General features: G+C 49.7%; 2 protein-coding genes across 6 annotated transcripts in view; one reads left to right on the top strand and one right to left on the bottom strand.

Annotated features, from left to right (window-relative positions):
• Window positions 1-21,038, top strand: part of LOC108162393 (insulin-like growth factor-binding protein complex acid labile subunit) — a 47,594-nt gene extending 26,556 nt beyond the window's left edge. The window contains exons 4-15 of one of the 2 annotated variants that reach the window (XM_017297113.2): window positions 11,623-11,755; window positions 13,787-13,987; window positions 15,009-15,136; window positions 16,015-16,158; window positions 16,229-16,333; window positions 16,407-16,533; window positions 16,614-16,810; window positions 16,874-17,029; window positions 17,715-17,861; window positions 18,077-18,239; window positions 18,372-18,503; window positions 19,533-21,038. In XM_017297113.2, the coding sequence (XP_017152602.1) occupies window positions 11,623-11,755; window positions 13,787-13,987; window positions 15,009-15,136; window positions 16,015-16,158; window positions 16,229-16,333; window positions 16,407-16,533; window positions 16,614-16,810; window positions 16,874-17,029; window positions 17,715-17,861; window positions 18,077-18,239; window positions 18,372-18,503; window positions 19,533-20,224 (2,325 nt within the window). In that variant the 3' untranslated portion in view covers window positions 20,225-21,038. The remainder of the gene's footprint in view (window positions 1-11,622; window positions 11,756-13,786; window positions 13,988-15,008; window positions 15,137-16,014; window positions 16,159-16,228; window positions 16,334-16,406; window positions 16,534-16,613; window positions 16,811-16,873; window positions 17,030-17,714; window positions 17,862-18,076; window positions 18,240-18,371; window positions 18,504-19,532) is intronic. The other variant, XM_017297114.2, reaches the window with a different exon arrangement.
• The window catches only part of LOC108162401, a 41,024-nt gene that overhangs the window by 9,771 nt on the left and 7,424 nt on the right, over window positions 1-23,829 (bottom strand). The gene's annotated exons all lie outside the window — the stretch shown is intronic.

Below are 23,829 nucleotides of genomic sequence, written 5' to 3'. Positions count from 1 at the left end.
CAGGCGCTTATCTGGGCGTGAATGCCATGATGCCAAATCCCTTGTCGGCAATTCGAAACATTTAAACACTGAGTCCAGGAGTCCAGATTTCCGCCCTGGCAACGGCCAGGAGCCCCCGTTTACTGGCCTCCTTGTTATGACCATCATGGCCGGGCTCTTAATCTATAAAAAACCCACTGCCGCATATGCACTATGGGCGGGGGCGTGTGGTGGCGTGCCCACATGACTTGGGCAAAACTGTTGCTCGTTTTTTCGGTTTTCTCCGAGCAGTACATTAGAGGCATTAACTTGAAAGACACACCATTTGTCGGGAAGACTCCCTGCGACATGTGTCTGCCACAAAGGTGCGGCAATTACCGGCGACTGTCGCTGAGCACGGCGGAGCACTCGCCGTAATGCCATTTGGTTTACCATTTAAATTGTTTACGCCACAATTGGCGGCCAATTTCCCGCTCTATCAGCCCTGGCCCACAAATATTAAACTTTCAATTACGAAATGACAAAATCATGCTGCCCAAACCAGAGCGCGGCGTTCACTCGTGCGTGTGGGCGCAGACATCGTCGAACGATAGAGCGGGGGCGGAGGAGCCACCAGCACATCAAAGGGAAAGCCAAAATAAAGAAATCCAATAACTGACGGCAAAGAAATATTAAGTGTCCTTGAGGATAATTGATTCAAGTCCTTGGGAAAGGCACGGGGAATCGGGAACAATGTCACGGCTGTTTGCTCTCCGAATTGGGGAAATTGCTCATAATTAGCGCTGCCAAATCATATATTTATCAACACTTAACGGAAGACAGTGATGACTCGATTTGGGATACACTCAAGCACTCAGAGAGAGTCGTGAAATGAAGAGAAAGGTTAGAGTGGGTGTGCGGCTAGGGCAGGGCACAGATCTCTCAACGTGGGGCAGCTCTTTGTGTGAACAGAAACCGACTCAGGCCTTCCCACAGGCCACACAGGTCCACTTGAAGGAGGCCTTTTGAGAAAGGGAGATCTAATGAGCGGTTCCACAGTCGCATCGAAGCCAAATCTATGGACATATGCGGCCTGCATGCAGTAGGTGTCTTTGGAAGGGAAGAGCGTGTGAGCAAGTTGGGCGGCACTCCCTCCTTTTCTTGGCGTTTTTCCTGTCTGAAAAACTAAAACCCATCCCAACTGGCAGGGACCTACAGATGGGCTCATTAAAGCCATAGTTGGTCCGCTGGAGATCAATCGGAAAGGGGGCATGGCTCCTCCGGCACCTGGCAGACGTGCTGAAGCGAATCCTACTATGTTAAGCAGGTCCGAGCAATAGATGTAACCCACTAGAAGGTCATAGATGAAGACCAGAGCCACCATAGTTCCTCGATCCTCTGGAGAGGACAGCTGCAAAAAGGTCAAAGGCTGGACTTTCCTGTGCTGTCTATCACTGAATTTATGCATAATTTAATGCACAATAAACATGCTTTTTATACATTTATTTTACAATTTTATGCGCTTCAATAGTTTCCGTTTTTGACAAGTGTCCAAAGCAGATAGAAGTGAGATATCCACTTTACTGAGTTTATTTGGCAAAACAATGTGTTTCTGTCAGTCGATGGCGAGCCTCCACTGTACAGGCTGGGCCTCGCCAGCAAACAGTTTGACGAATGCGGCTAAATGTCTGAATGTCTAATCAAATATGAGAACGGGGAGCGTGGGGGAGCGTGGGGGACGTGGAAGTGTCATCTGTTTTCCGTATTTTCGTGCGTCAAGTGCCTGAACAAACAGAATTCAAGACGACGGGCTCCGTCCGGACGGGGCCCACGCGCCGTATGCGCATTGCATGAGCGTCAAAGTAAATTTTGTAGAATTCCGCTTGAATTGCGCTCTGATGAGGACAACGAGCGAGGACGAGCTGCAGCAGAGCCTGAGGACGAAGTCTTGAATACCCTTTTCGATAGTTCTGAAGTCGGAGTCGACTTTTCCATTAGACCCTCCGAAAGAGCATAGAGTGCGGGGGGTTTCTTTCTCCACAAAAGTTTCTGTGCGGAACGGGGCAGAAAAAGTCCTGTCTGAGTCGGTTACAGCGCAAATCGGTAAATTGCAAAAACATGTTGCCACTCCTGGAGGCAGGGACAGCCGGGAGACGGAGAGACCGAGAGAGAGAGAGAGCGTTGATTGTGTTTTGGTTGTCAGCGCCGCTGCCGCTGCCACTGCCGTTGCCTTTGAATGACTGATGAATGAGTGGAAGTGCAGGCCCCCCGAGAGCGTAAGACTTTGAGTATATGGGGCTTACGTGGCAGTAAGAAAGGCATGCAAACAATGCTCCCAAAGTGGAGAAAGATAGAGAGACAGAGGCACGGCCAGTGAGCACGGGAGCGGGGCGGGGGGTGTCCCTGGTGCCCCAGGATTCGGGGATTCGCTTTCATGGCCTTTTTTGCTAATTAGAAAATATTCAACAGCTTGCAAAATGATAAATTATTCTGCAGCAATGCAGTAAAGTGTGTACAACCTTCGATTACCTCGTCCATTAGTTGCTTTTGAGTAATTAAAAATCTGTATCGCATAACAGGGCACCCAATAGCCCATCCAATGGCTCCACCCAGTGCCCCACCCAAGGCATGCCATAAATAATTACATTTTAAGCGTCGACTAAATTGAATTTTTAATCATTATGTCCCCCACCCCCCCTGTGTGTGTGTGAGGAAAGGAGTCATAAAATGAAATTATACGCATATATCAGAGCATTTCGCTCAAGGAATCTGCTGTGGAAAACAAAAAGGAGAAAGAAAAGAGTGGGAGAGCGAGAGAAAAGCGTCTAGAAATGTAGTTTTTAATTAAAACGAGAATGAAGCTAGTTAAGGGCAAAGTTCACGCAGCCAGTGCTAACACTTTCCCCCGCCAGAAACTTATTTTCGCCTTTAAAGAGGTGTTCCTTGGAGCTTTGGGTCGTTAGTCTGGTGCCCGGGGCGCCCCCTCCATTCCGGCGTCTGTGCGGGGGATTCCCGTTAAAGCCCTTAAGCTTTAAATGCGCGCTTTGACACACACAAAGGCAGAGCACTCGCTCATAGACAGACACCAGCATTATTGGCACACCGCAGGCACCACATGGCGTATGAGCAACTCCAGCTCCAGCCTCCCAGTCGCTGCCGCAGCTTATCTATCCAGCTGCACAGCGACTAATAAATGTCTGTAAATTAGTTATCAAAGTGCCACTGGAATGGGCATGGGAACGGGCTCCTACTCTCCGCTTAATCATAAACCCATCTTAATTAATACGCTGCGAAGCCAGCGAAGCCCGCATTGTGCCTGGCCACATTCTGAATGGCAGCTTAGCCTTGATTAATTTTAGCAGCACTGCGGCAAAAAGATTACTTTCTGTACGAGCTAATCAGGGGGGGACTGTACCCCCCGCAGATTCAATAAATTCATCGCGAATTATTCAATAAATTGAAATTAATTGCTCCGTCTCTGGCACTTATCGAATGCCGAATGTTGAATGCTGAATGTTTTATTATCGCCTGCCAGTGCCAAAAGGACACTCGGACGTCACTTTTGAGCCATTAATCATTGGCGCAGCTCAAACCATAAATAGCCCTGGTTTTGTCCCCCTGCCGCCCCCTCTTGCCCGTCAAAATGCTCATTAATTTATTCAATTTTCCTAGCACTTCCATGATGGAAGTTTTTGCCTTCAATTTTCATTCCTGTCTGTCCCCGGACTGCCCTCCGCTCATTGGAATCCCTGAAGCGTCGCAGGACTTCCCCCAAAACGAACATATTGTCCGTCCGTCTGGCGTGCTCCTGCGAATGGCATTGCTAATTTATCAATGACAGTCACTATGCAAACATTTTGAGAGGCTAAGCAGTAATCTGCCGGCCCCGCGGCCAAAGGGTTGAAAGGAGGCCAGGGCCGACATTGTGTCAAAGTTTAATATTTATAAAAAAGCCGCCAGAAGGCCGCTCGGACCGAAAGAGAGCCCACTGACAGGCTCTGAGGCTTTTTAATTGCGTTTGCAATGACAGGAATCCCTAAAGGAGGGGCTGCCCCCCCGATTTCTTGCCGCATAACATTTTTACGAGGCATTTTTCCATTAAGATTTCCCCTCCCCCTCCCTTGGCGAGTGTCACGCGTATTGACTTTTAAACACATCAACCGCAAATACCGCATCAGATGCGAGGATATGGGAGAACTCAATCAAACAGTTAATCGACTTGTGGGCCCCGCCAACAGGCTCCCCCCCCCCACTCCACCCCAACAGACTCCCATCCAAAGCCCATCCTATGCCCCGGCAGTCGTGCGTGGCCACCTCTTACCCTTTTTGATTGTTTTTTTGCGATGAATTTCCAACCATAAAATGTCAATAATATGTTTGCCACTGGCACTCCACAGCTCCCGCACTCCGCAGCTCCACAGCTCCCCCACTCCCCCACTCCGGCACTCTGGAAATGTGTTTGCACTGCATTCGTGGGTCCATGGGTCCATGGGTCCTCCCTCCCTCCGTCGATGGCCCTCGACCTGTTCAGTGTCAATAGGCAATAATAAATATTGAAACGTGTGGCGATGGAATCGAACAGCTCAATTCGTTTGGAGTGCGGCCCACGAGGGGCCTCCACTGATTTGATGGACCCAAACCCAACCCAACCCAAACAACAATTTCATTAGCAATCGAATCCATACGTTCCCGACTTTGACACAAAAATATGCTTCACTCTAGATCTGTTGTCTTCCATATCGTGTTGCCATCTTTCAATTGCCCACAAAAGGGGCACTTGCTCTACAAAGAGGGTATTCTGGTGCCCACTGGCGTCTTGGCAGTCCACCGAAAGCTCCCCTTTGGATGGCCATTCCAGGGTATACAAGTCTGCGGCTGCCTCTCGTGTTTCGCCATTCAGCTAAGAGCTCCACTGTCTCCTCAGTGGAGTCGGAGACAACTTAAAGTCTGTGATTTAATTGGAATGACTGGGTGTCTCGAACAAGCTAAATTAAACGAATCTAATGAAGAGGCTGCTCCTCGGAGAGACTTGCGGTGAAAAGATAGACGACCGAGCAGACCAGACCAGACCAGACCAGGCCCCGCACGTGCCACAAAGATACACTGGGATACCTTCTCTCAGGGAAAATATATGAGGCTGTAGAGCCACAGACACAGCCCCAGCCTCCGCCTCCGCCTTTGTGTCTCCTTGAGATGATGCCAGAAGTGGCATTTGTGTGGGCCCTCCCCCCTCTCTCTGCGTGTGTGTGTGCGTGTGTGTGTGTGTGTGTGTTGGCCAAATGAACAAGCGGAAACAATTAGCGTTGTAGCATTATTTGCAACATGCTGTTTGGCTGTCCCTCAGTCTGTAATTAAGAGTCTCATTAAAAAATGATAAATTTAAATGGCATGCCCCTGCCCCCGCACCCCTCCCCCTCTCTCTTGGAGGACGACCAGACAGTCTCAAGTGCACTTCGAGACACTCGGGGAGCGGCTTAATTGAAAAATTTCCCTTTTGCAAACTTAAAGCCAGCGGAAAGTTTTCGTCAAGGGAAAAGCCAAGCGAAAAGGGAAATCCATATGGTGGTGGGGGGTGGGGGGTGGAGAGGAGCCTCCTTTACCGCCTTTAACCCTGTCAAGGCCCGACTTTTACGGGCGACGGAGTTTGGCTTCGACTTTAAATTATCGTAAGAGGAAAGTTTACAGGTTTTTCTGCCAGAACGGGCCTGTCATCGGATTAAGCCCTCAACATTTACCGAAATTACCCGGTAAATGCAGGGCAATGTTAATAAATTCCGCATTGTGTCCGCTGTCAGATGGAGTGGCCTTAAACTGCATTTAAAATTAAAGCCCTCGCACACAAAGTGCATTAAGATAAATCACTGAAATGTGTCGGCCGGCCATAATTGAAAGTTAAGCCCTTAAAGGAGGACGCTCGCACCTTAACTCGATCAGCGGTCGGTTTGAGCTTGGATCACCCTTCTTTCCCTGGAATTTGTAATTCAATTAGAGACAGGGCCAGAGACAATGGCTAACTGCTCGGACCAAGACCAAGCGGGCGTGAAGCGTTAAAAATGCAATCAAAAGGCAGACAAAAGGAGCTGCAACTGTGACCATGACCAGCCACAGCCACAGCCAGAGAGACGGCCAACCAAAGCCGGACAGGTGCTGTCTCTGGGCTGACAGGCAAAGAAAACCGCGACCAAGACGATGACGATGACGATGTCGTTTCTGGGACGGCGGTCAGTTGCAAGTTAATATCTGGTTGCAGCTGAAACTCAAGACTCACGAGCCACGACTCTCGAGTGGAAGTGAAGGGTTCTTGGAACCTGGCGGGCCACACGCATGGCTCGGAGCCTGGTGAAAGGTAAATTGTGTTAAAGACCAAGAGTAAACGGGAATCAATACTCGCTTTTGGTGTCTGTGCGTGTGGGGCGGACACTAATCCCTGTTTTGGGCATCATTGCCTCGAAAGATTGCTGCTGCTCATTTGCCGTGCCTAATTGGCCAATGTCAGCTTAATGTCTGCCCCCCAGCCCCCGCCCCAGCCACTAGACCCCAACTCCCTCTTCCGCTTGGCCACACTTCCGCCCCCCAGGACACCGCCTCTCTGTGTGGGCTTTGTGGGTGTGGCCAGAACTAATCGCATTGACCAAATGACCCAAAAAACAAGCGACAAAATCTGCACACCGACACCGACACCCAGCCCAGAGGCCATCCTGGCCATTTTATATAAATTTCCCCATGTCCTTACATGAAAATTCTCGCATTCGCACTCGCATTCGCTTTCGCATCTGAGTGTGAAAATAAATCAAGAAAAATAGAAGGACGTGCCAGTTGTTTGTGGACAACAATTACGGCATCAACAATTGGCCCACAGCACGTGTGCGGGGCGGGGCGGGGGAGGGGCGCCCCTCGGCTACAGATGTATCTATAAACGACTATTTGGTTTTCTCATGTAAATCCCCGCCTCCCACGTGGCTTAAGGCTCTCTGGTCCCCCCGGGAGCTTAGTCTTACGGGCGACGGCCATGCAATGGCCAGCACGTGGCATATTCCGGCTGATCCCGGGCTATTTCTGGCTCTGGTTCGACGCTCCTCCTCCCTCTATCGCATGCACTGCACGTCCTGCAGCTAATCGCTCAAGTCTTTTATGCCTCGAGCGTCCGAGGCGTCCTTCCTCAAGGAGCAGTTTCGTGACCATGCAGCATGGTCTATAGCCGATTCCCTCTATAACCAGGCATAATCACGCCTCGCCGCCTCTTTTCTCAAGCCGAGCGGCTTACAGATGGCTTCTTTCCACTGGAAATTGATAAAAGGCTTCCAGGAAGGCCTCCAAACGGCTAAATTTTGGCCTAAAGAGAGAAAGCCCATGGTTGACGGTTGTCGGAGTGGCGTGTCCTTGGCTTTTTCCAGCCTTTCCTTTATTTATGGGAATGCATACGACCCAATCTTTTTTTTTTGATAAATTGCCTTCGCATTAAAGTTTAATGCCATTTTTTAAGCCCAAAACTGGGCGTGCGATCAACAGTTATCGGCCCTGTCTGATGAAGGACCAGCGATAAATAAACCCTGGGGTCAGAATATCCAAAAAATGGCACATGAAATATTCGCAGGCTTTAAAATAATTTGGTGGCACATTAAACTCCGACCCCGACAGCAAAATAAAAACAAATCTGGCGTCGAAAAAATATATACTTGTATATATTATATTGTAATATAATTTCTGAAGCGTAAATCTAATTTATCAATTTGTTGCCCCGCCGCGCGGCGTAGGAAATATTTTTGGGGCGAAAAAATTCGGTTTGTAACCTGCCATAAATACAATAAAAAAAAATATATATATATATATGTATACGTGTGTATATACGTGTGGTTTATATGTATATAAAACGTGCCTGGGGCCCCGCAGTAATTGGCAATAAATGTGTTCATGAATTTTAATGCTGCCCCTCGTCGTCGGTCGCCGGTCGCCGGTCAGCGGCGAAAGGCGCAAATCGGCCACGCCCACACAGCCACCAAGCAGCATAATTCATAATATTATGCCAGATGTTACGCTCTCCCTCTCTCTCTCTTTTGTTTTATTCCTTTCTGTGGCGGGGGGCTTAGCCGTTTGGCAGGAATTTAGCGTAATTTGATTTGGCCTCAGAAATATTGAGATTTATTTGGTTTTGAGTCGAGGCCTGCCAGAAGAAGGCATTAAATTTAGTGACCGGCAAATGAATACCTCGGCGAGGGCCCGAGTGAAACTGGAGACCACTTCCGCCTTGGAACGGGCCAAGGGGGGACCGCCTTTCGTTTGATTTATCATATTCAATTACAAAAGTAGCGAACGTATTAAAAGCCACATCCGTTGCCTTGTCCCAGGAGGCGTATGAGTAATTTCGAGCTCCTTCCACTCGGTGCGAGTATCTGCTCTCGGATTGCTTCCGGTTCTGTTTGCCTGCGGAGTGGGCAACGGGCCAAACAAATTTGCCAATGTTTAAATAGGGTAGGGCCTGGCCGGGCATACGCTGAAAGCTGATATCAACAACTACTTTGGATGCCTTTAGATGTTGGTTCCGCTCTGCTCTTCGCTCTCCTCTTCGCGTGGCCAGGGCCAGGCCAGGGCCTGGGCCTGGGCCTGGGCCCGGCAAAACTTTGCCAAAGTCCAAGTGGAGCGTGTAGGACGTCAGCTGGTCGGTCCGAGGCGAAGCCTTTGCGGTGGGGACTCCGACAGATGCTGATTTCTGGGCTATCCATCTCTGGCTCGGCTTCGAGGGGGGGGGCTGTGATTAATTTGTGCCAAGTATTGGTTTAAAGGATGATCACAACTCACAAGTTGAGGCTTCTGCCCTTGGGCCTCCCCCGAATCCTCTTTTGCCTACAAGTTTTCCCAATTTAAGTGCACTTTTCGAAAGTTTATGCCGAGTTATGGGCCGTGTTAAATGGAGTGCGAGTGCGAGCGAATAAAGAGTTGCAAATGTGCATCGGGAAGTTTTCCTTTGGTGGGAAAAAGTGTCCTCCAAGCGGCGGCAGCGGCTGTCTCAATTTTTCACTTTTACCGCAGCAACTTTCCAGAAATATTACTCAACCGAGCCCAGCGGCAATATCCTGACAACAACACCAGCATCCGTTCGAGCACCAGGCACAGAGCACCAGGCACAGAGCACCAGGCACAGAGCACCAGGCACACTGCATAAGGTGCCGACGATGAGCCGGCAACTTGACAGTTGCTGCCAGCCAGACAACTCTTTTCCCCCTCGTCCGGGAGCGGGCACTCCACCCGACTCTGCTCTCCACCCCCCTTCGGGCCTGCGTTGCGCCCAAAATATGTGAAATGAAAAATATGCTGCACATAAATCCTGCGGCTTTCGCATGTCTCCGGGAAACGTCTGCAAGAAGCCCGAGAATCCCGAATTCTGGGCCGAAATTTAATTCTCGAATGCACTCGCTTTTAGGCAAATTGAAAACCGGTTAACTCTGGTGCCAGTTACGTGGCTTTCTTTTATAATTTTTGATTCTTTTTCGCTGTTCCCTCTTGCCCCCTCTCCCTCTCTCTCTTTGGCTGTTTTCTAAACCGCAATGTGCTGCTGCTGCGGCTAATTTATGCAGCACGTCGGACTGCATCAGGACCACAGGACCCAACCAGAGCCAGACCCAGACCCAGACCCCACCCGACCAGTGCCACAGTTTATCGCTGGCCGCGGCGCGCACAAGTGTCCTAGTGCCGAGCACCGACCACAAATCACCGAGGTCAACATGGCGTATACGCAATGCCCACACACACACACACACACACATGAAAACAGGGCGAAACTATGTAACAAAACCACAGAACTTACTGTTTTCACATAGAAAAAAATACAAAAAAATAAAAATAGTAATGGAAGCAACAACAACAACAACAACAACAACAACAACAACAACCGAAATAACAGCTGAAACCATGTCAACATGTGACACCACGTTGATTTCAATTTGAATGGCCCTCTGGTTAGGGGAGGTGTGAGGTGTGCACACCCACACACACACACACGTAAACCCACCCACACGTACACCCACACGTATATGTATATCTGTGTATATTCCTGTGTAGCCTCTGTCTATCCAACGGATAAGCTTATAAATCTCTCAATTTTAAGCCACAGCTGTCTCTCTTTTTTGGATGAAGCACGGATTGCGGCAGGCTCTGAATGGTGTGGGGGGGCTTAAGAGATTTAAGAGTAATTATGATACGGATTATGAGCTACGGAGCTTCTTTAGCAGCGTATGTGGCGATGGATTTATTTCAAAGGCGGCGATTGTTCGGTTCGCGGGGAGGATAACCCCCTAACAGCCAATAGGGCATCCCTAGTTGTATATTAATAATACATGAATGTACGGCCACCCTAGAAAAAAAAAACGAATATTCGGCCACGGAGATCGACACTCGATCATTCTGAATGGCGCCTCAAAGAACGGAAATCGTGTCCGAAAAAATTAACATATAAGACATCTAGGAAGTAACTTTAGTTCACTATATGGTTTATTGCGATGGTTTATAGCATATCGAAGCATATTGGAGAGCAATAGAGCTATAAGCGATAGAGGACTAGATCGATTCAAGACGCGGGAGGTGCAAGAAGTCATTGCTAGATACAAATTCAAATCTTGAGCAGGCGGCAAGCAGCCAGCAAACCAAATGCTCACAAAGGATATCGCAAGCGATTCAAATGCGAGACTTAACCCGACAAAACGCTCGCCTTTGCACCCGCATATGATAGAAATAAGATACTTGTGTCGTTCAGTTTGTGGCAGTAAAAGTACTATTTATGAGAGCTCGCAAATAAATCGTTGGCGAGAGTTTTGCAATCATTTTGCGACACAAAAACCTATCGCTTGTATACAAGCTCGCTGCTGACCTCGTTTGCGAGCATTTTGCGGGACTCTAGCAAAAGGAACGTCTGGTAGTTTGCTGGGCAAGAGCGTGACAGATTGCGAGAGCGTTCGAGAAGGCAAGAGAGCGCCTGCAGAGACTGCTGCCGGGCGGGGTGGTCCGCTAACACTTTGTCGGGTCGTAACTTACGCTCAGCCAGAACTACTTAAAGCGCTCTGACTCTGTGTTTGATGCAAGAGAGAAAAACGAAGCAAAATAAGACCCGAAAAGAGAGTGCATTGCGAAAGCGGACCTCTTCTCATTATGGGCGGGAGCATATGTATGTACGAGTTTGTGTGTGTAAAGGTTACAGCGTGGCACAGTGGGAACAACGATAGGGATTTTACTCTACTGCTGCACCACTGTCTATCTATCTATGAATTATAGGGAATAGTCGTATTTATGCAATTATATTCCCTAATGTTTGACTCCAACTAGATGGCCACTTGACGTAATTGAAGGCCAAAACCAAGGAGGCGAAAAGTTAAATTAGTTCTGCGGGTCCTTCAATCACCTGGCAAAGCAATTAAAAGGGGTTCGATTGGCGAACGCTTCGTTAAAGTTTCAGGAAAGGCCACCCATGGGGGGAAGGGAGATGCGGGGTTTAAAATATTCATGGCAAGGAGCAGGGGCCAGGGGCATGGACTAGAAAAGGCAAAACGCCACTAATTGCATTCACTAACCACAAAAGTGAAATAACTTTTTCCAGCTTTTCTCTCATACTCCCATACTCCCCCACATTCTCTCTCACTCTCTCTCTCTCTTTCTCTTTGTCCGTGTCGCCTGCAGATGCTTTTGAAGTGGCTGCTGTTCAGCCTGTGCATAATGCCGGCCCTGTTCAGCAATACGAGAAGGAAGTGCCCCGCCGAATGCCAATGCAGCATGGATGACTTGGATCGTTATCAGGCCATCTGCACAAAAGGTAAGTGGCGCAATAAATGCAAAACCCAGCACCCAGCACCGAGAACCGAGTACCGATAACCGAGAACCGATAAGGGGGAAATGCTTGCAAATTATGCGCAAAGAATGAGGTGAGCCAAGGACCCTGCTGGCTACAGTGTGGCCTCGCCGCGTGCGTCCCAGTTGGATGCCGCCGTCATAATTACACATCCTGTTCGATTCCTTTGGCGCAGCTCTTTGGGGCGCCACAGATCCACAGGACATTACTTTTAGAGCTCTCAGCCATTCGTTTTCTTAAATGTACGACAATTTCAATTTGTTCAACTGTCATTTGCCGACGCATCGTCGCTGGGGCTCCAACTGTGGCTGGGGATGTGGCTGGGGCTGTGGCTGGGGCGAGAGTTTCCCCTCCTGTTGGCCAGCTTCTTGGGGAGCTTTGGCCAACACACACTCAGAGCACACACCATCTACGAAAATCTATAATTTCAATTTAACGCTTGTTTGGTTAGCACCCATATTCTAGGGATTGTTCGAGTGGGTCCTTGAATCGCTTTGAATGCGAATGCGAATGGGAATGCTTCGTTTTAATTTCATTTCGAATATGGATTAGTAGGGGTTCCATTTTATGGGTTTTGGGATTCAAGAGGGGCGCTTAAAATTATGGAAAAATCATTAAAACTGGGCAATATCGGGCTAGTAAGGATAGGCGTCGAAATGGTGCTTCCTTTCAGGCTTGGGGGGAGGGTAGAACCATGAGGAAGGCAGCAACCAGGCCAAGCAGCAGTAGCCATTCGATCCCTTATTAAAAACCACTTAATCTTCGCAGATTCCTCGCCTTTTGCTCGCAATTCGTTCCTCCTAAATTTTCCTTCAAAGTGGCATCTTCTTCTGCCTTTTTTGGCTACTTGGCGGGCCAAGCGGATGTTCCTTTAAGGGTGGAGGATGGTAGAACCATGAGGAGGGCAGCAGCCATTCGATCCCCTATTAAAAACCACATAATCTTCGCAGATTCTTGCCGGTTTCAAACACAGCCTCTTGCTTACAATTCTTTCCTCCTAAAGTTTCCTTCGAAGTGGCATCTTCTTCTCTGTTTTCAAGCCAAGCCGATCGACATGGCATCCACCTTTCGATAGCCCGTTTGGAGTGCTCTAAGGACACCGATCGATAGTCCTCGTCGAGGGCTCTAAGGCTACAACAATTTCCCCCATCAAAATGCATTAAAAGTCGTAAAACTCTATCGTGTTTCTATTGCGGGACTAATGAGACTTTAAAAAAGAACTCGCCAACAAAAAAATAGTTCAAAAATAGTAGATTCAAAAAAGTAATAATGCGATGCCAACAACGAAATAAAACTGCAGGAGGGGGAGGGGGCTGGGGGCGAAGGGGCGTTAAAATATGTTACAATCAGCGTTAATGCTTTGCATTTTTATGAAAATTCCCGCAGCGTGCTCAGCCAACATTAAACAGGGCCAACAACAGGGCCAACAACAACTGCACTACAATGAGCGCATTATAATGCAACTTCGCCCTTAGACGGGCACCCACACACACACACACACACACACACACACACACGTACACACAGGCAAACATTTAGCCATGCAAAATGCATAAAGCTCAGATCTGAAGCACTATTCTGTGGGGCACAATGGAAAGTAAGCGAAAACTAAAAAATTCCGCTGAATACAAATGTGGGGAGGGGGGGGGAAAGGGGGGCCTGGCCAGAAGGAATCCTTAATGGTAACTGGGATCCGTTCAGTTGGCAGTAGTTGCTGGCGAATTCTAAATAGATTCCGACTGGCTGGGTGGACATTGTTGGGATGCCCCCCCCCCCCCCCCCCCCGCCCCCGCCACGGCCACACACGAATAGTGCCTGCAATTAATGATCTTGTGGGCTTTGTCGAGGGGCCACTATTGTAGCCAAGCCACGTAGCACCGCAGTTCCAGCGTATTTATAGCCGCGGATGGACATGGACAATGGAATTAGTTCAAGCCACGCCTATTAAAGGGGGCCTGCCCCCTCTCTCTCTCTCTCTTTCTCTCTCTTTTACAGGTGGCCTCAACTCCCTGCTGTCCGCCAGCGAGCTGGACATCGACGTGAAGGTCATCATCATACGCGGCCCCAGGAACTCCATTACGATTGGGCCAGCTCTGCGGCAGTTCATGAAGCTGGAGATCCTGCGCATCACGGACTCCAACCTGCCCGCCATCGGGGCCGAGTCCTTCTGGGGCCTCAAATATCTGCGGATATTAGGTGAGTAATCAATGGGTTTACGAGGCCGCCTCCCACAGACGTGAATCAAAAGGCGGCAGCCACCCGCTGATATGCAAATGTTATGGGGGAACAATCAAAGGGGGAGCCCAGCGATCTGCAGCCTCGTAAAACGCGAAGGCAAACGCAAATAAAGGAGCGCAAACGTTAAATGAGCAAAGCAGTGGCCAGGACACGGCTATCCTATCAAGGGGTCTCTAGAACTTAACATCAAGCCAGTGCCCCAGAATCTCGACGACTAATTAAAGCCCAGAGTGGCCTAAGATGGCCCTCAATTGGGGGCACAAATGCTGTCCAGGACCTATAGTAGTAGTTCTCTGCCGTTAGGGCATCCAGCCGTCGCCTTAGCCCCGCCAGTGGCTTGTTGTCTTGTCAATAAAATTGAAATTGATGCGCCAAACAGCAAAAAGCGCCCCGAAAATAAAATAAGATTCGGCAAACGAATGACGGCAGCAAAAAAACAACAACCAAAAATCAAGTGTAAAGCCAACGAAAGCATTGGCCCGATATCGGTCGGGGCTTTAAACTTGTTTATTTGTGTTTTACGAGGGGGGGTCCCCCGCCCCCGCGGGAGGGTTTTAAAACTCCAGTGGCCCCGCCCCCCCCTCGCCACGGGACAGATACAGATACAACAGATACAGATACCCGGTCCCCAATTATTTACATTCTGTGATCTTTATTTTTTGCCGTTTCATTCCACATGCCACAAAAAAAGGCAAAGTTCCACTGCAGTTGGGGATTCCTTTCGCTTTTCCCTTGGCTTTTCCTTTTCCCTCATTTTTATCGTACATTTAAATGTTTAGACGGGGCGTGGCAGTCAGTCAGGACGTTGCCTAGACAACGGGGCGTATGTGCAATGTGCTTTCGACGGGCTCCAGCTTCGGTCTTTAATCTCTGCAGAAATTCGGGGAATATGTTACACAATTTAAATATAATTCTCTGTTTTTTCATGTGTTTCGTGTGCGATAAAAAACAACAATTACCATCGCGGTGTCACGTCCAGATCTGTCCAAGAACAATATTACCAACATCACGGAAAACAACTTTCGGGGCCAGGATAATCTCATCGAATTGGATTTATCGAAGAATAAAATTTTACGCATGGCCAGCTCAACGTTTCGTCATTTGACGGTGAGTACAGGGGCACGGACGTTGGGCAGGGGGGGAGAGGGGGCCATAACTGATGGCTTTTTTGTTTGTTTCAAATAAAAACTCATTACACGGAGATGTAGGGGAATTTTCCAACATAATTACGAGGCTACTGGTGGCTACAGGCAACCCGCAATCGGGTTTAAACCCTCTGGAGTGGGTCAGAGGCCTTGGAAATACGCATCTCCGATCGAGCAGATGCCTCGGTGTACAGCTAATCCTGCAAAGCCTCAGCCTTGCCCTTGCATTCCGGCTCCACATCTGTCCAGTCCTTGTTAGCCCCGATAGGGCACCCCGTTTAAGCCCAAAGATGATTGCAATTTTTGCACGAGTAGATTTTGTGCCGCTGTATTCCGTTTCTTGTAATAAATTTTATGGAATTTTTAATAGCAGCCCCAAATGGGGGGGGCCAGCTACTTTTTGGGGCAAAACGGAGGCAAAGGAGTTGTTTCTTACGTGCTTGAATTAAAGTCCTGCCAGCAGCCACCAGCCAGCAGCCAGCGGAAGTGCCCGGTCCAGGGCCCGGTCCCGGTCCCGGGTCCGGGCACCAAAAGTTACTTTCGTTGTCTTCAATTTGCTTTCGATTTTGTTTTCCACTGCACTCTGGCGACTTCCTGGTCCTCCCACGTCCTCCTCCGCCTCCTCCCACGTCCTCCTTCTGCTGCAGTTGCAACTTTTTTGGCAGTTTCCGGAGTCCGCCGCCCGTGACCGGGGAATGTTTGCCTGATTTATGAATTATTAGCCATAGTCCTGTAGTCCTGTAGTCCTGTAGTCCTGTACTTGATCGTAAAGTATTATTAATTTAGTGCGTGCCGTAATAAACTTTTTGCCTTGTTTTCCCCCGCCTTTCCCCCGGCCAGGATCTGCGCCGTCTCAATTTGGCCGATAACTCAATCGTGGAGCTCGTGCAGCGCAACTTCTTCATGCTGAGCAGACTCAAGTATCTGGACCTGAGCGGAAATCCGCTCCAGGACTTACAGCCGGATGTGTTCCGCGATGTGTCGGTGAGTGTTTTGAGAGCCACGCCCATGTTTCCCCCTCATTGTTCTGTGTCTTCCATGTCTCCTCCTGCAGGACCTCAAAGTACTCAAATGCCGAAATTGTCAGCTAAAGAAAATCAATCCGCAGCTGTACAATTTATTGCCGCTTTTAAGCGAATTGGATTTGGGACGCAACGAGGTTTGTCGCCTTTGGTTTTTCTTCGGTTTTTGCTTTCAGTTTTTCCAATTATTTTGCTCGCTTCTCCCCGCAGTTCAAGTTCCTCGAGAAGGACGAGTTCCGCGATGTGAAGCGCCTCAACAAAGTCCTGCTGGACGGCAATCAATTGTCCGTGGTCGTCGACCAGCTCTTTCGCATGCAGAAGAGTCTTAATCACTTGGGTAAGCCATGGGGGAGGGGGGGATTATACGCTCCCAAGAACTCTCAAGTGACCCCCGCCCTTTGCTCGAACCCTTTTCAGATTTATCGTACAATCGGCTGGCCAAAGTGCCCAACGACTCGTTTCTGCAGCTGACCAACTTGACATTCCTCGACTTGTCCTACAACAAGCTGGTGCGCCTCGAGCCGCAGTCCGTGCGGGGGCTGGGCAATCTGCTGGCCCTGAATATCAGCGGCAATGTGCTGATGGATCTCATGGAAATGCGCGACACCTTCGAGGTGGGTTGCCCTCTGGCCTCCCCGTCTTTGACTCTCTCTTAAAGGGGAAACCTTTTCTTGCAGCTCATTCCCCAGCTGACGCACTTGGCCATTGCGGACATGGGCCCCCTGCCTGTTGGCCTTCTCACGCCCTTCAAGCAGCTCCGCTATCTGAATATCTCGGGCAATTCGCTGGACAACATGGCGCTGCAAGTCATCGATCCCTGTCGAGAGCTGGAGGTAAGTCCTGCACACAGACACCCCTTTGTCCCTCTCTCTCCCCCCGAAGGATCCATCTATTGTTATTTCTGGCCAATTTGTAGAATATTTCAGCGACAACAGAGGATGCCAGCGGATGCCAGAGGACGCCAGAGGACCCTTCAGCCATTACTATTTGCAGTTTTCGTTAGCGTTTGCCATTTCTGTTTATACATTTGTGACAACAAGCCAAACCCGTGGCTTTATTTCGTTGCAAGTCCCTCCGCTGTCCCTGTACGTGCCGCACGTCACTCGGGCGCCCCTCTCCCCCGTGCTCCACCACTTCTCGGAGTGGACTCTCTCTCTCTCTCTCTCTCTGTTATTGTGGCCGTGGACTGTGGCAAATTTATGGTCCTGCAACAACAATCATTTTATAGCCATTAAGCCTTTCATTTTAATTGAATTTAATTGTGTATACACTTCACTCCAGCAGCCCCTCCACCCCCTCCACCCCTTACAAAAATACCCAAATTGTTTTTGGCCAATTCCTGGGACTTCTGTGGGCCCGTCTGTCCCTCCGTCTGTCCTTAGCTAATTGTCATTTCAGCAGCAGGCAGGCTTTTGCCATCAAAATGAAACTGTACTTGTCCCTCCCCCTCCCTCTCTCCCCCTCTCTCTGTCTTGTAATGCACTTTTAATTGAACTTTTGTGGGCATTTCTTCGGCAGTTTTTGGATTTATCCCGAAATCAATTATACGGCATCAACGAGGACACGGCCCTGCGTATCCAAGGCATCCGCAACGTGCGGCTCGACAACAATCCCCTGATCTGCGACGAGTGCCACATGGGGAAATTAATAAATGTCGTGCGGCAAGTAAGTGAATAAAATAATCATGGATCGGGCATCGGGCATCGGGCATCAAGAGTCGGGCACTGGAAATTTCAATTAGTTTTCAAAGCCTTTGCTGATTGATGATGCCCCCAAAGGGCACGATGCGCTCTCCACCGAGGGCTCAAGGGGTCTTGCCCTGCGAGTGTCGCATCGCAAAGAACCCCAAAGCTGACTCGCCCTCTCCTCTCTCCTTGCAGCTGCAGTGGAAATGGGACACATATCCAATTTGCTTCCTGCCCAAAAGTTTGCGAGGCGCCGAAATAAATAACCTGGACATTGGCGGGCTGCACACGTGCCTGGATTACATCAGCGACGAGGAGCAGAATGCGGCCAGCACCTCGTATAATTTTCTTGAGCACGGTAAGCCATAGAGGGGCGTGGGGGGGAGTGGTCCGGTGGCAAGGACACTTAAAATTAAAATACGTGCCTTAATCTCCATCGTTTTGTGTGTGCTCTCTCCAACTCTATCTCTCTCTCTCTCTCTATCTCTAGGCGGCCTCAATACTCTGGCCATTCTGGGCGGCATCATCTTTGTGCTAATTGCCGTCATTATCCTGTCGCTGGTGGCCTGCTTCTCCAAGAACCGGGCCCGCTACTACACCAGGGAGGATCACCTGAATGGCAGTAAGTAGACACAAACAGCGCCGCCGACTGAGATTAGCAGCATCCAATTTAATTACAACCGAAGCGGGAGGCGAGAGTAACGGGCAATTTGCCAGGCTTCAGGCTTCAGGCTTCAGGCTCCAGGCCAAAGACGTCCTAGCCGGATGGCTATTTATGGGCCCTGCACTCGCACGCGAATGATTGCCCCAAAATTAAAAAAGGAACAAGTCGCCGCACTTAATTAATTACCAGAACGTGCTTCATTATACGGGGCTCCTTAGAGGCTCGGACTCGTCCCCCCCTCCGAGTACGAGTCCCCCTAATTGAGGAATAAATAAATTTCACACTGACCAGCCAGGGCGCCCTCCCAGTTGGGGGAGTCTCACCTGAAACTGGCCCACGGGCCCTGCCCCATTCGGCGGAGCGTACTCCTGGGGCAAACACACAGAAAACAAAAACTTCTCCGAATTTACGCAATTGTAGCATTTCTGCACAAACAATAAAATGGCCTTAGAGGCTGTCGCCTCGCCGCACGGAAACTTTTTGCCGCACACAAAAATTCGATTCCCACGATAAACAAAGTCTGGCCAAGGGGTGGTGCAGGGGGAGGGGGGCTTTTTCAGCTGACAGAAGGAGAAAAAAAACCACCCACCCAAGGGGCTGTTTGTTGTTGGTCCTAGAGCTGGGCAAAAAGTGGCCGAAACTGTGACTTTTTCCCATGGAAACCACGGCCGACAGATACTCCGCCGAAAGCCAAGTAAATAAGGGATAGAGAGGAGTCTTTAGAGGGGGAAATGGAGTTAAAGGGGGCCTGCCTTGGGTGGGGTTTTTTCAGATGGAAACTCTTTCTTCGGGCAGTCAATTGGCAATTGAGATATTTCTCTGGGATCTGTAGAATGTGAGTGAACTGTGAATTAAACAGTGACTGCCACAAGGGGGAGGGGGGGCATACACTGCAGAGGCTGTGCCTTGGGGCCGCTTCCGCAGCTTCTTCTACTGCCATCGCTGATACTCATTTGCTTTTACCCCATTTTCCCTCTTTCCCTTTTGTATACTCCGCAGGCGAGGGCAAGTGCCTGGAAAAGAATTTGGAGGCGACCAAAATTACAGCGCTGGGCAATGGGAGTGGCAGCTCGCCCACAACAACAACCACACTGACCCTGGCCACATCCCCGGCCACAGGAACAGCAGCAGGAGCAGCAGGAGCAGCAGCAGCAGGAGGAACCGTATCTGGACCACTGGCAAAGGCCAACGGGCATGGAGCGAGTCCCAGTCCGAGTCCTGGCAATGGCAGCACGCCAGCCCATGACCCCGCCCCCGCCCCCGCCCCCGCTCCGAGCACCGGCGAAGACAAGGGAAAGGAAATCAGCTTCACTTTTCCCATCGACGATCGCGTCTGCACCATCGACGAGCTGATGCTGCCCCCGGCTCCGGCCCCGCCTCCGCCAGTCGTGTACCAGCAGCACCCCAGCATGGGCAGCCTCATGTACAGCGTCTCCCACTCGCCGGGCTCAGCCACCACCATGGCCGCCGTGGCAGCTGCAGCGACTGTCATTCCGCCGGGCGCCCCCTCCCCCATGCCAATGCCGATGCCGATGCCCCCGCCAGCCGAGGCTGTGGTTGTGGTCCTGCCTCCGCCGCACAACCACCCGATGGAGGGGAGCCTGGCCGGCCTCCGCGAGGTGCAGCAGCATCTGGTCCATTTGAGCAGCACTCTGGAGCCGCTGGTCAGCGTTAACTGACCCAGGGGCTCCGTCTCGACCGCAGCATCAGTGGCATCAGTGGCCTCATCCGCGGGCAGGTTTGCCAAGCAAACAGTAAGCACGACACCGACGTAAGCCGCACCCCCAGCGGGGGCCCGCAGGGCGTATAATTAATGGCAGTGCGGATGCACTGTTTCCGGGGTCAAATCGAAGTGCGGTAATTAGGATTTGAGTTCGCTGTTAAGTGCATTAATCATTCGGTGACCCCCCCGCCACCCCCGCCCCCCTCTGCGATCACACTGCCATTTTCACAATTAATAAAAACCCTAACGGGAGTTTCACTAAGATACTTGTAATTTAATTTTAAAGAAAAAACACTTTTTATATGCTCGTGTGTATATAAAATTGGTAGAAATGTAAGAGAGACCCAGAGGAAACCCCGATTAAAAATTAATTTCACACATTTCAAATGTGATAAAAACCCCCGTATATTCTGTAAATAAATATTAAGCAAGATAGAACTCCAGAAAAAGTAAAGAAAGGAGAAAGGACACTTTGTATATTTGGCCAATGCGATTCAAAATTGAGCAGCCGCTGTTTGAGAATTTAAACATGAAAAATAAAAATAAAAATAAAAATAAAATAGCACGTAGTTAGTGGATTAGACACACACTTACATACATATACTATATATAAAAGATAGTGTCTAAGTACAGGCCCCCCTCCCCCCCTAAAAAGAAAGATTTCCCCGTTTAAGCAGACCCAAGAACTTGGAATTTTTCGATATAATCCCAAGTCCGGAAACTGTATCTATCCGAATCCGTAATAAAGTGTGACTGTTTATGAAACCCAAGCGCCAAATCGTTTTTCTACACTCGAAGAAAAACCCCGAAAGGGAATGCAAACCTTCGCAGACCGCAGTGCATTCTGGGGGCCACACTTCCTGGCGCGCTTCGTGCCCCACCTATCTGTTGTGTGGCAACATGTCGCTGAGCATTTGCCGGGTCCGGGACCCTAAGCGACCGCAAGGACGACACCAGAGCTGAAACCGAACTCGACGCAAATGAAAATTGCTTCCGCTTCCGTTGTGGCTGGGTTACGGCACTCGGATTGCTATTGTTGCTGATTGCATGCCACATGCCACATGCCACATCGAATCGCTTTGATTTAGCACCGACTAAAGAATAATTTCAGCGTTTTGTGGCTTCCAGAAGCTCTCATCAAAGTGCGTTATAATAAATGATGGACTCTCTCTCCGTCCGGGCCGGGCCAGACCCGGCCCCGCCTCAATTATGCAAAGCAACCTTCGATCGCTGTGAAAAATTGCCAGCCATTTGTTTGCCGAATCATGAATCTTATAGACTGAATGTCCAGCCAGAGACGGAGCCAGAGCCCTGCCGACTCCCATTTGAATTTATGCATGAGCCCTGCAAAGGCTCTCGGAAAATGCACAGCAGGAGGAGGAGCAGCAGGAGGAGGACCAGGAGGAGCTCTAGTGCATGCAAATTGAGCAATGCGGTTGCAGCTCTTGAGATTGCACATCAATATTGCTACACTTGACACATGCCGAGTGGCCGAGTGGCCGAGTGGCCGAGTGGCGTCCCGTCCGGCACTGATTAACATTTGAAGTGTGCCATTCGTGCGGAAGAGTTATAGAAATATAGAAAAATACCCAATTGCCTGCCATCCAATTCCAATTTTCGACTGCTTTCCCTTCGGTGCATCCTCTTTTAATTCGGGGCAGCCACTCGGGGCACTCGAGCCACTCGAGGCAGCTGCCCCGAGATCAAATTGCTCATACGCAGCGTCTGTCCGTGCAGTTTTTGTTATAAAAATCTTTACAGCCCTCCCACTTACAAGCCATCGATGGGGGCTCCCATCTGGCAGCCTTCGATTGATTTCCTACTTTAAGGCACAGCCGAAGCAGCAGCTCCTTGGCTTTGTTCCTGCTGTCGGGGATATAAAATTCGTTCAAGCTGCCTGCCTTTTTATTGGTTTTTGCTCTGATCTGCTGGATGCGGCCCTGTGTGTGTGCCCTGTGTGGATGCAACAGTTGCGGTTCAGTGTGTAAATTTAATCAGGCAGCTACTCAACTTTGGTGCACAGCAGCAGCAGCCTTTTAGCGGGGCTGCCGCTTTACTGGGAAATTGAATTAAATGCACTTTTGACAGCGGCTAACCAGGTAAAGGGCTTTTCTCTCGCTGGGCTATAAAGAACAAGGAATGATTGAGGCAGGAATATCCCTTTTGGAAGGCATAAGCCCGCAATATGAAGCCATGAATAACCTCCCCTCCTTCGGGCATTTCCCTTCTTTGCTTGAAGCCTTCTTGCCGCATGACAAATCGTTGGCAGCCCCTGACAGGCAATGTCTTCGGCCGGGCCAATGTCAAGGCACGCATTTGTCGGCACTAATTGCTTTTCAAAGCATTTGTAAATGTGGCACAAAAAACCATTAGGCCTTAACCTCCGATGGCTCTGACAGCAGCACAAGAAAAAAACCCGAGAAAAGAGTTGCCAAAGCAAAAGCTTGGAGACAGCAAATGAACAATTTGAATAGGCCACGGGGGACTGGTGGGGGGACTGGCAGGGGGGGAACGAATCCTGCACTGCTTCGACACGTGTGACAGGCCTGCTGAGATATGTCGGGACACGATTTTTATTACGGCAGAGGCACGGCAGAGGCAAGGCAGAGGCACTGCTGCCAACCGACACTCTGGGCCATAGAAAAACAAATTCCGAAATCGAAAAAGTGTTTTTTTTTTTTGTGGTTTTGCCGGAAAATGCAAAACGGAAATCAACAAAAAATTCCAGCTCCCCGAGAGAGGGGCCAGATCTGCAGTTTGGCCAATTAAAGCCCCTTTTTGGGCTGTCGGATCCGACAATGTTTAAGCAGACTCCAGGAATGATTACCGCTCTCATCTTGGGGTAGGAATCTGCCTTGGAAACAGCACAGAACTTCGGTGTATTGGCCATCAAAATGTAGATGGCATCCACAGGATGTTTTCGCCCAATTGCCGGCCATATATCTCGCCGCCGACCCGCCAAAACGGTCCCCTGGGTGTGTTATCGCAAAGTTTTCTAAATGCATGGATTTCTGCGGCGGAAAAGTTTCAATAATTTAAACGCCACAACGGCCACTCCTTGAGCATTGGCTAATTTGAAGGCGAACTTTGGGCATTTGCCACAATCGCTGTGGCAGGCATAACGTTCGGGTCTCCGGTAAGTGAAAGGCATAAATATCCTCTATGAGGTGGATATATCAAATCAGCCAGGGGTGTGCCCCCCTCCCCCCCACCCACAGACCCAAGCAGGAAGAGACTTTCCCGCTGAGATTTATGACGAGACAAGGCTCCACACGTGTGTGACTCCATTAAGAGTCTTAATGGGATAATGCGGCCTAGGAGCAGAAGGAGGGTCAGGGAGGAGTATATTGTCAAATTTATGTGTCACCCGCTGACAGGAAAATGCAAATTTAAAAAGCAAGTGCTTTAAAGGCCAGATCCAGGCCCCAATCTCTCTGGGCGTGGGTTTTTCTTTCCTTCGAATGTGATAAATGAAGTTGAAGCCTCGTCGGCAGAGCACACAGAGCGACTGGGCTGTGGCAGCCCTAAACACGTGCTGGCAGGGGAGGACAAATACAGAGG

This window comes from Drosophila miranda, chromosome 4, assembly GCF_003369915.1.
Source record: "Drosophila miranda strain MSH22 chromosome 4, D.miranda_PacBio2.1, whole genome shotgun sequence".
Taxonomy (NCBI): Eukaryota; Metazoa; Arthropoda; class Insecta; order Diptera; family Drosophilidae; genus Drosophila; species Drosophila miranda.
The sequence above is the reverse complement of the archived record's forward strand: the minus strand, read 5'-3'. Positions and strand labels throughout refer to the sequence as shown.